The sequence below is a fragment of the Salmo salar genome, chromosome ssa13, assembly GCF_905237065.1.
Source record: "Salmo salar chromosome ssa13, Ssal_v3.1, whole genome shotgun sequence".
In the NCBI taxonomy this organism is placed as follows: domain Eukaryota; kingdom Metazoa; phylum Chordata; class Actinopteri; order Salmoniformes; family Salmonidae; genus Salmo; species Salmo salar.
The window spans coordinates 83,021,589-83,033,301 of record NC_059454.1 but is presented as its reverse complement, the minus strand read 5'-3'; the positions used below and the strand labels follow the sequence as shown (position 1 = coordinate 83,033,301).

The following is an 11,713-nucleotide window of genomic DNA, read 5'->3' as shown; positions in this document are numbered from 1 at the left end:
CGGGCTCTGGCTGGGACACTCAAGGACATTCAGAGACTTGTCCTGAAGCCACTCCTGTGTTGTCTTGGCTGTGTGCTTAAGGTCGTTGTCCTGTTGGAAGGTGAACCTTTGCCCCAGTCTGTGGTCCTGAGCGCTCTGGAGCAGGTTTTCATCAAGGATCTCTCTGTACTTTGCTCCGTTCATCTTTCGCTCGATCCTGACTTACTTACTTACTTTATTGTCCTCATGGGGAAATGTTGTTGCAGTGTCATGTACACGTTTAAAGTGTCGTTTAAATACAAAACAAAATTGACAATACAATTTACTGACTAGTCTTCCAGTCCCTGCCACTGAAAACATCCCCACAGCATGATGCTGCCACCACCATGCTTCACCGTAGGGATGGTGCCAGGTTTTCTCCAGATGTGACGGTTGGCAATCTGGCCACTCTCCATAAAGGCCTGATTGGTGGAGTGCTGCAGAGATGGTTGTCTTTCTGGAAGGTTCTGCCATCTCCACAGAGGAGCTCTGTCAGAGTGACCATCGGGTTCTTGGTCACCTCCCTGACCAAGACCATTCTCCCCGGATTGCTCAGTTTGGTCGGGTGGCCAGCTCTAGGTAGAGTTGGTGTTTCCAACCTTCCATTTAAGGATGATGGAGGCCATTGTGTTCTTGGGGACATTCAATGCTGCAGACATTTTTTGGTACCCTTCCCCAGATCTGTGCCTCGACCCAATCCTGTCTCGGGCGCTCTACGGTTAATTCCTTCGACCTCATGGCTTGGTTTTTGATCTGACATGCACTGTCAACTGTGGGATCTTACATAGACAGGTGTGTGCCTTTTAAAATGATGTCCAATCAATTGAATTTACCACAGGTGGACTCCAATCAAGTTGTAGAAACATCTCAAGGATGATCAATGGAAACAGGATGAACCTGAGCTCAATTTCGAGTCTCATTGCAAAGGGTCTGAATACTTATGTAAATAAGGTATTTCTGTTTTTTATTTCTAATACATTTGCAAAAATTTCTAAAACCCTATTATGGTGTGTTGTATGTAGATAACGTAACAATGTGTTAAAAGTCAAGGGGTCTGAAAACTTTCCGAATGCACTGTAACAAGTCTTCCTGAAATAATTTACTTTATATAATGAACACACAAGGACACAATGTATATTTTGGGTATTTTAATATTGGTTTGAAAAGTTGTATTTAAAGTGAGATAGCTTTTTGTAATATATACTGAACAAAAATCTAAACGCAACATGCAACTATTTCAAAGATTTTACTGAGTTACAGTTCATATAAGGAAATCAGTCAAATGAAGTAAATTCATTAGGCCCTAATCTATGGATTTCACATGACTGGGCTGGGCGCAGCCATAGGTGGGCCTGGAAGGGCATAAGCCCACCCACTTGGGAGCCAGGCCGACCCACTGGGGAGCCAAGCACAGCCAAACAGAATGCGTTTTCCCCCTTAAAAGGGCTTTATTACAGACAGAAATACTCCTCAGTTTCATCAGTTGTCCGGGTGGCTGGTCTCAGACCATCCCGCAGGTGAAGAAGCCAGATGTGGAGGTCCTGAGCTGGCGTGGTTAAACATGGTCTGCGGTTGTGAGGCCGGTTGGACACACTGCCAAATTCTGTAAAACGACGTTGGAGGTGGCTTATGGTAGAGAAATTAACATTCAACACTTTACATGTTGCGTTTATATTTTTGTTCAGTATACATGCCTTCGAATGGTTTGTACCTCCTTTTACAGCGAAATGTTCCTATGCTACCAACTGCAAGTGTATATTGCTGCGTTGATGTAAAACATCTCCTGTGGTCAACCAATTACTGTACTATGGATTTGACTGAAACAATGCTAACTGGCTGACACCTCTAATCTGGAGATGATGCACTCAGATATGCGGGTCTCATTGGTCCTCCATTGATGGACCCCTCCCCTTCCTGTGAGCCGAAGCCAGTGTCCTGTGAGCTGCTGCTACCGGTCGGGGAAGGAACCACCTTCTCCCCCAGGATATTCACCCCAGCCCTGGCAGTATTCTCCACCACCACCATGCCAGCCTTGGCAGCCTTCTTTTCAATCACATTCTCCTCCACTGCCCTCCCCTCCCCCTTATTCCACCTCTCTGCCACGTTGATCTTCCCCACCACTCTTTTCTCCTTTAGTTCCATCGCTTTGACCTTCCTCTCTACCTCTTTCACATCTTCCAGTCCCATGTCTACTTTACTTTCATTCCCACATCCTCCCATTTCATTAACTGTTTTGTCACCTCCTACAACTCCTTTGTCCCCGATTGTATTATTCACACTGCTATCTACCTTTTTCCCTTTGTCTTTCACTTCCATCCTTACTTCTGCCTTACCCGGACTGGACTCTCCCTCCACCCTTTTCTCCACCGTCTCATTGTTGCGTGCCTTATTTATCCCCTTCTCCCCCTTCCCGTCACTGTCTCCTCTCCTTTCCATCTTGTGCTCTCTTACCTCTCCCTTTTCTCCATTTTCCATGTTCTGCTCCGACTCCTTCACTACCTCCTCCGCCCTTCTCTCTCCCTTCCTTCCATCAGCTCTCCCCTCCTCCATCTTCACAACATCCATGTCTCCTACCTGCTTCGTCCCCTCTGCTCCATCTAGCCCCACATCCACCTTTACTTCCTGTTTGACCACCATCTCTCCATCCTTAGCCTCCTTTTCCATCTCCACTTTTTTGTCTAGTCCCATTGCTGTCCTTCCATCCTTTCCTATCTCCACCTTTCTGTCGTGTTCCACCTCCATCCCTTCGTCATTTAGCATCACCACTGCTCCAGCCTTCTCTTCCGCCACTTTTCCCTCTTGTCCCATCTCCACAGTCACCCGTAGAGGTGTGTGTTTGTTGTCCAGCCTGTTGTCGAACCCCCTGAAGTTGTTCTTGGCTCCCATTATGTATTTCCCCAGGATGGATGAGCCATCAGTGTTGGGGATGTCTCCTGCAGCCTGGCCAGAGTCCACCAGAACCTGCATGATGGCCTTCATCTCAGCATGCAGCCTGCCCACCACCTTGTTTAGCTCTGTGATCCGATTACCCACATCTGAGGAGGTAAGAACAGACCAAACCAATGACACTGAATGCACCACAATGCTATTTACAAACATACAGTGAGGGAAAAAAGTATTTGATCCCCTGCTGATTTTGTACGTTTGCCCACTGACAAAGAAATTATCAGTCTATAATTTTAATGGTAGGTTTATTGAGAGAGTGAGAGACAGAATAATAACAAAATAATCCAGAAAAACGCATGTAAACATTTTTTTTACATTATTTTTATTTTAATGAGGGAAATAAGTATTTCACCCCTCTGCAAAACATGACTTACTACTTGGTGGCAAAACCCTTGTTGGCAATCACAGAAGTCAGACGTTTCTTGTAGTTGGCCACCAGGTTTGCACACATCTCAGTAGGGATTTTGTCCCACTCCTCTTTGAAGATCTTCTCCAAGTCATTAAGGTTTCGAGGCTGACGTTTGGCAACTTGAACCTTCATCTCCCTCCACAGATTTTCTATGGGATTAAGGTCTGGAGACTGGCTAGGCCACTCCAGGACCTTAATGTGCTTCTTCTTGAGCCACTCCTTTGTTGCCTTGGCCGTGTGTTTTGGGTCATTGTCATGCTGGAATATCCATCCACGACCCATTTTCAATGCCCTGGCTGAGGGAAGGAGGTTCTCACCCAAGATTTGACGGTACATGGCCCCGTCCATCGTCCCTTTGATGCAGTGAAGTTGTCCTGTCCCCTTAGCAGAAAAACACCCCCAAAGCATAATGTTTCCACCTCCATGTTTGACGGTGGGGATGGTGTTCTTGGGGTCATAGGCAGCATTCCTCCTCCTCCAAACACGGCAAGTTGAGTTGATGCCAAAGAGCTCCATTTTGGTCTCATCTGACAACAACAATTTCACCCAGTTGTCCTCTGAATCATTCAGATGTTAATTGGCAAACTTCAGACGGGCATGTATATGTGCTTTCTTGAGCAGGGGGACCTTGCGGGCGCTGCAGGATTTCAGTCCTTCATGGCGTAGTGTGTTACCAATTGTTTTCTTGGTGACTATGGTCCCAGCTGCCTTGAGATCATTGACAAGATCCTCCCGTGTAGTTCTGGGCTGATTCCTCACCATTCTCATGATCATTGCAACTCCACGAGGTGAGATCTTGCATGGAGCCCCAGGCTGAGGGAGACTGACAGTTCTTTTGTGTTTCTTCCATTTGCGAATAATCGCACCAACTGTTGTCACCTTCTCACCAAGCTGCTTGGTGATGGTCTTGTCGCTCATTCCAGCCTTGTGTAGGTCTACAATCTTGTCCCTGACATCCTTGGAGAGCTCTTTGGTCTTGGCCATGGTGGAGAGTTTGGAATCTGATTGATTGATTGCTTCTGTGGACAGGTGTCTTTTATACAGGTAACAAACTGAGATTAGAAGCACTCCCTTTAAGAGTGTGCTCCTAATCTCAGCTCGTTACCTGTATAAAAGACACCTGGGAGCCAGAAATCTGTCTGATTGAGAGGGGGTCAAATACTTATTTCCCTCATTAAAATGCAAACCAATTTATAACATTTTTGACATGCATTTTTCTGGATTTTTTTGTTGTTATTCTGTCTCTCACTGTTGAAATAAACCTACCATTAAAATTATAGACTGATCATTTCTTTGTCAGCGGGCAAACGTACAAAATCAGCAGGGGATCAAATACTTTTTTTCCCTCACTGTACAGTACTAAACAGAGTATGCGTGTGTGAGGCCAAGTCAGTAGTTCCTCTCTGTTTAACTGACCTTTAACACATAAACATGTCTTAACTGAAGACTTGAAGGCCCTAAGGCTGGGTCGGGAAACATGATGGGTTACCTTTTCTCTTGGTCTCCTCAAACTTCCGACGTTCAGACTCAATGTAGCGCTGCACCAGAGCCCGTATCACCTGCTGGCGATAAGGTATCTGGTTCTCCCCCGACCCTCCACCATCCATCTCCTTCCCGTTCGACTGGACAACGAAGGGAACAGACACATTCTCATTGGTCTGCATTCTGTATGTCAAGGCCATGTCAAATGAGCTGAGGTGGAGTTCTTACCATGGAGGTTATGGGGGGATAGTCTGGTGTCGAGTTCAAAGTACAACAGCAGCAGATCTTACGAAAAATACCCCTGGGATAAACATAAAAACAGGAAATATGAGACAAAACTGACCTTTGAGATAGAGGTTGTTCTATTGTAGGTAGAGGAAGTTGGCTGTATAACAGTATAACCTACCGTAGGGCTCTCCAACCCTGTTCCTGGAGAGCTGCCGTTCTGTAAGTTTTCACTCCAACCCTAACCTAGCACACCTGATTCTAATAATTATCTGGTTGATAAGCTGAACCAGGTTAGTTATAACTGGGGTTGGAGCGAACACTTACAGAAGGGTAGCTCTCTAGGAACTGGGTTGGAGACCCCTGACCTACCGTATGAGGTAGAAAAAGGCCTTAGGTGAGGGGATGATGTTGAAGGGGACAGGCATAGTGAGACCTTCTCGGAAGTAACTCAGATAGAGCTTGGATCGGGCAAATTTCCACTCAACATCAGCATCATCCTGAGAGAGGACAGGTACAGAAAGCAGCAGTCAGGGCACATTCTAGAATCCCTTCTAAACTTTACTGTGTAATCATAAAGGTCTAGAGTTTGAGCTTTGAAACACTTTAATCTGCTGCAGTGGAATGCAGTTTCTTCCATTCAAAGGCATCTGTCCTGCCCTTGAGGTGGACCAACTGAGAGCCAAGTTTCCTGAGTTCAATCTTTCTCACCTCAATCTTCTGGAAGGAGTTGGTGATCATTGCAATGAGCATGTTGAGCAGCACGATCACAATCACCAGGGTGAAGATGCCGTAAAGGATTCTGCCCACAAACTCTGCAACCACAAACTCAGGCATGTCCACATAGTCCTGGTTGGCCACCCCAAACATGGTCCAGAACAGGAAACGAAAAGTCTCGTTAAACCTAAGGAATGGAGTTAGGGTTGGGAGTTTTATGATTGTCATAATGATTTAATAAGATAAGTATGGAGCTATGTAGTTAAGTATAGTTTACTTTAAAATATTCTTTACCTTCCAAGATATGGTTGGGTGACATAAGGAACATAGATGTTATTGATACCACAGAGGAAAGCAGTTCCAATAATCATCAATATGAACATGAACCTAGGGAGAGAAAAGAGACTCGTATCTATCAACCAACCAATATTGGTTTGTTTTGTGAGGAAAGCAGCACAATCACAAACAGACAGTACCTCACAGTATATATTGCACAACATCTCAGTGGACAGCATAGCCTGAGCATTTCATCCTACCTCATCATGTCATCGATCATCTTCCCTATGGAGATCTGGAGTGTACCCAGGGACTCCTGTGCAGGCAGGATGTAGGCCAAGCGGGTGAAGCTCAGCATACTGGTCACTGCAAACAGTACCTCAGCTATGAGCTGGGGGTCCTCCTGATGCCAGTCCTGGCGCACTACAGGGCAGTGGCAAACAATATTAGCCAGTTTACCCCAGGAAACATGAACATGTATTGCAGGATTGGGGTCAATTCCATTTCAATTCGGTCAATTCTGGAACAGGAAGTAAACTGAAATTCCTCTGTTTACTTCCTGAATTGAAGTTATTTGTATTGCTCTTAAATCTTTTTAATGAATTTTAATCTTATTAACACTTTGTTCTAGCTAGCTATTTGTGTAGGTAGCTATCAAGTAAACACAATGTGTAAAACACAATGTTTTACCATCCTGGTAAAACATCAACTTCAAATCTAACACCATGATAATGACCCAAATCCATGTCTCTGGTTGAATAAAGCCTCTTTCTCTCACCAGTCTGGGTGAAGTAGGCACACTCCTCAGTCCCGTCAGGGGCCTGGCACAGGAAGTGACCTTTTAGCATGATGAGGACGCGCAGAGTGAAGGAGGCCAGGTACATGCTGAGTACCATCATGTCCATGCAGTTCCACCAGTCCAGGAAGTAGCTCCGCAGACCTTCAATCCACACCTCCTTACATTCATACCAGAAGAACCCTGTAGATGATAGATAGTACAATATGGAGGACTTGTCACTCGACTGATAACTGCTGTATGCCCAATTGTCAATTTCCCCATTCGACCATAAAGGAAAAACTGTATTTATGGTATTTCAATATTCATAGTAATAACAGAGTCTGTGTTAAGGGAGAAATAGCTAACCCACCGACCACCCACACCATGTGGAATGAGCTGTGCAGAATATTCTGCTGACGCGAAGCAAACTGATCTCTATACAACTCCATGGTGATGGACTCTCCCAACAATGTGATGAGGAACCACATGTAGGAGGCAGAGTGAAGAAGGAACTTTATCACCGGAATCTTCAGTATCTTTCCCACCTGAGAGAAACACAGTAGAGTACATACAAAGCCAAAATCAAATACATGAGAAAATGTACCCATACATCTGCAGGCCCAAGACAGACCCACACAGAGTCACACAAGGCACATACAACATCAATACTTTACAGAACTTGAGGCCATCTGACCTTGGACTTGGGTGCAATCCAGTAGACGAGGCAGAGGAGGGGCATGGTGAAGAAGATCCCCACAGACACCAGCAGCTTCCAGGTTGTCTTGCTGCCTCTCCAGCCAGACAGGTTCCCACACCAAATAGAGGACAGCACCTGCTGGCAGATAGGGTGGGCTACAAACTAGAAAGAGAGAAAGAGCGGCCACAACTCACAAACAGGACATATGGAGAGGAATGCACCTTTCATCTCACTGAACATGTTCAGCAACCCAAATAACACCACTCAAAATCTAGGTCTATGTACTGTATAAAATACCCAGGGATGGTCTTGTCTATTAGCTCCGTATATTACTGTGGCTCTACCTGTTTTTGATTGCAGTTGACGGCAAGCCTCAGGCGGGTCAGGTTGGGGATGCCCTCCTCGAAGGCCTGCTGGTCAAGGGCGTCCTGGCTTTCATCTCCACAGCTGTTCAGGATGGTGGTGACCTCACTCTGGTTACGGCACATCCCCAGCAGCTCCACCGCAAACTCCTGGCACAGCTCCTCCAGACCCAAGTACTGAGGCTGGGGGAGAGAGAGAACACAAACAATCACGCAGATAAACAATCTAATAGCACTTCACATTACAGCACCGAATACAATGGTATGGTAACAAGTTATAGTTACTCACAATGGAAAAATGTATTTCCCAGGATAGTTATATTCATGTTCCAGGGTAATCTCAGAGAACCCAGAACTACATTTGTGCGTCATTTATGTTTACGTAGTCTGTCCACGTGAGATTTGTTCCCGGGTAATACACCACATACTTTGTGCAGAGGGACTATATGGGCATAAGCACAAACAGGATCTAACCTTGAACTCGGGTTCCTTCTTGGAGAGTTTGCGTAGCTCCCTGCTGAGGCCGAAGGCACTGAGCATGGCGTCCTCTGAGGTGATGGACAGATAGGCCCGGCTGGCAATGCCACGGTAGGTGTTGATGCGAGACAGGGAGAACTTCAGCAGGTCATACTGCCGCCCGTTCCTACACTCTAGACAGGCACAGGAGATCTTGTGTGGCCGTGGGATGATGTGGCCCTTCTGGGTCAGCATGGTGACAATCTCATACAGGTCCTTCTGACAGGCCAGGGTCAGCGGGGTCACGCCTGGGGCGAACTGCGAGTCATCGATAGAGTGGTCGAAGATGGCCAGGGAGAAGGATCGCACATCCATCTTGTTGCCCTTCTCCTGGTCCAGGCGGTCGAGGAGCCTCTTCACCACGCGGGCCTGGTTGGTGTCCACGGCAACCAGCAGAGCCTCATGGATCTGGCGAAAGTCAAACTTGATGCCCTGGAGGAGGGCGTCCATGGTATCCTCGTTGCCCAGGCGGATGGACAGGTTCAGGGCCTCTCTCCACAGCCGGTCCTCGGAGTCGTCCAGCTGGCGGATGATACCGTCACCAGTATTCAGCAGGCCACACACCATCACTATGTTCCCCTCCTGGATGGCACTGATCAGCTCCAGAGGGAAGCGCATCTTCTTGTTCACTATCTCCCGCCATTGCTCCGGCTAAAACCACAAGGAGACACAGAGACAGCTTATTGCTTTAATGTCTCCAAATCTAAACAACATTAATCCAAACTAGAATCCTTAGTTGCTACATCCATGTTTTTGACATATAAATTAATGATATATACCCATTGATTCTGGAAGAAAATTACTTATAAATGCCTCATGAGCTTAGTTCAACTATCGAACCCCATCAGAACCCTAAATATGAGCTTGTTTTACTCCTATGTTTGTAAACAAACGTAAATGTAAACAATCAGTGTATATCTTCAAAACATAGTAAAAACTATACATTTGATATCATGGGTGGTCAGTCCTTGCGTGCATAGCTCCGTCTATACATTTGGGGGTGGTTACATTTCTCCATCCAAATCCCTTAACTTTTTTGCAAAACAGGGGTGTGGAAAATGCTTTGTTATTGATTCCAATTAAGGATTCTAGCTTTAATTAATACAAATGTTTATTATACAATAGGACACAAATTACTAATAATTTGTCTGCCCTGAGTAGCCTAAATAAGAACATTGACATTCATAAATGGGATTACCAAGCAGGTACTATACAGTAGGACAATAGTATTATAATGCAATTAATCATTTAGCGCCTTGGGTGTGAAAAAAGCACTTTACAAATTAAATGTATTATTATTATCTGAGCATTTAACAGGAATATATACTATGAGAACACAAGTAGAAAACATATAATATTATTATGAGGCCCATCCCGAGATAAAATGGAAAGATATCGCCAAGATCATCAGTGATAATGGTTTCTATTCTAGTACGTCTGGTCATATTCATTCCTAATGCCCTTTTCTTTCATTCTTTGCATATGACAAATATTCACATCTTTTTAATCGTTTGTAGAGCACTTTGGGTTGCAAAGTACAAATAATGTAAGAAAGGAGCTTTACAATTGAAGTTTATTAGAGTATTATAAACAAACAAATTCTATTACATAATTGTTTTTATTATGTTAGAATACAGACACATATTTCAATCAATTGCTTAACATCTTTCTTTTCTATGAAAAGTTTATTTCAAATACACTCACTGTGAGGTTTTCCATGTTTCTTCAGTAAAATTGACAGATAATGGAGTAATTGTCCCTAGTTGTGAAGATGACCTCACATTATCGGTGGAAATCCAAGCTCCCTGGTTATTCTTGAGGCTGAGAAGGGTAGACGAGAACGGCAGTGGGGTCCGCTGACTGCTGTTTTGGGCTCCGTCAGTGTGCAGAAAAAGGATCACTGTGGTCATGTGCTCTCGGCTGACTACACAGAGCTTGGTTAGAATGACTCCCCACAAACCAAATAACACATCTCTACTCCCCTGCGACAGGACCAATTAAAAAGCAACCATTTCACTGTGTTTCACGCCTGGCTAGGTCCAAACCAGGCAGTGGCCCTTGCCTTCCTTACCAAGCCTCTATTCAAATGAACACTGCAGTGCTCCCCAGTGGAAACGCTGCAGGTGAGATGGCTGTTAACTAACAGGTAGCAGCAGTCATTAATGTTCCCTGTGGGACAAGTTCAGAGTGGTGAAAAAAAAACAAGGAGCAGCCAACAAGACAAGATAAATCAACAATGAATTGAATTGATCATTATGATTATGATTGATTACTTCCGAAATAAATGTACTGAACACAGTCTATTGTTGTTGTTTATACTATACAATATGTAATAGATAATAATCATTAGCAGACATATGTAAACGGTGCAAGCAAGAACATGAGCCTTCAATGAGCTCAGGAGAGAACCAAACACTCAGAGCAGAGTGGGGAATAAAGGTAGGCAGAGAGAGATTATTTTCAATGAGTATATAGCTACAGAACTAGTCAGTAAAATACTAATGTACCTACAGTATATTAAAAACGATAGCGTATCCACGTTTGCAGCACTGCCCACTAGATAAAAGCAGAAACATGTAAATATACAATGCAGTCATTCCTAGTCCACCCATATGACATGGGAGTCCACGTGGTCTCCATCTGGATGTGGGACAGAGGGAACCTGAAGGAGCAGAAAGGGCAGTAGTGTTGTCATGATACCAACATTTTTACAAACGATACCGAATAGTATCGCAAATACCACAGTGAAGAAAATAAAATTGGCCTAGTATCTTGTTCGCCCCGGCCGCTTGTTCACGTTTTCTAAACGTTCTCAAAAAACCTGGTCACTGAAATGTACACTTCTACTCAATACAACACATTGAATTTAACTTCACACTGTTCAGTAAATATGATACTGCATAGAATGGGTGATTTGCTCATTTCTGCAAAGTCCTACGTGTGATTTGGCTGGAGGAATGGGAGGAAGGAATATACAAGCATAATGATCTGCATGTCACTGTGTCAGTAAGGGGAAAACACTGAATGAAAGCTTTACGCTTCAGTTAACACAGACACTCTCCCTCCTCCCTTCATCACACACTCCCTCTGTCTACCTCACTTTCATAAACACACACACACCTCTCTGTCTCTCGTTAGGCACCAATCAGAATTGAAGGAGCGCAATAAATAAATCAAGTTTTTATATAGTTTAAGCTTATATTAGGCCTATATGAATCCTACCTTTGAATCACATCTCTTGAGTAGCAGACGCTCTGTCTTTCTTCCTGTGCCAATCAAATTTGCCT

General features: G+C 44.5%; 1 protein-coding gene across 1 annotated transcript; it reads right to left on the bottom strand.

Annotated features, from left to right (window-relative positions):
* Positions 1-1,332: 1,332 nt before the first annotated feature.
* Positions 1,333-10,423, bottom strand: LOC106567864 (short transient receptor potential channel 2). The gene is made up of 13 exons (XM_014137691.2): positions 10,131-10,423; positions 8,385-9,077; positions 7,893-8,093; positions 7,546-7,710; positions 7,222-7,396; positions 6,852-7,052; positions 6,334-6,496; positions 6,092-6,184; positions 5,792-5,984; positions 5,453-5,580; positions 5,084-5,156; positions 4,863-4,995; positions 1,333-3,053 (listed from the first exon to the last, which is right to left on the bottom strand). Exons 1-13 carry the CDS (start codon positions 10,143-10,145, stop codon positions 1,864-1,866), a joined length of 3,423 nt encoding a protein of 1,140 aa, XP_013993166.1. The 5' UTR covers positions 10,146-10,423; the 3' UTR covers positions 1,333-1,863.
* Between the last annotated feature and the right edge of the window lie 1,290 nt (positions 10,424-11,713).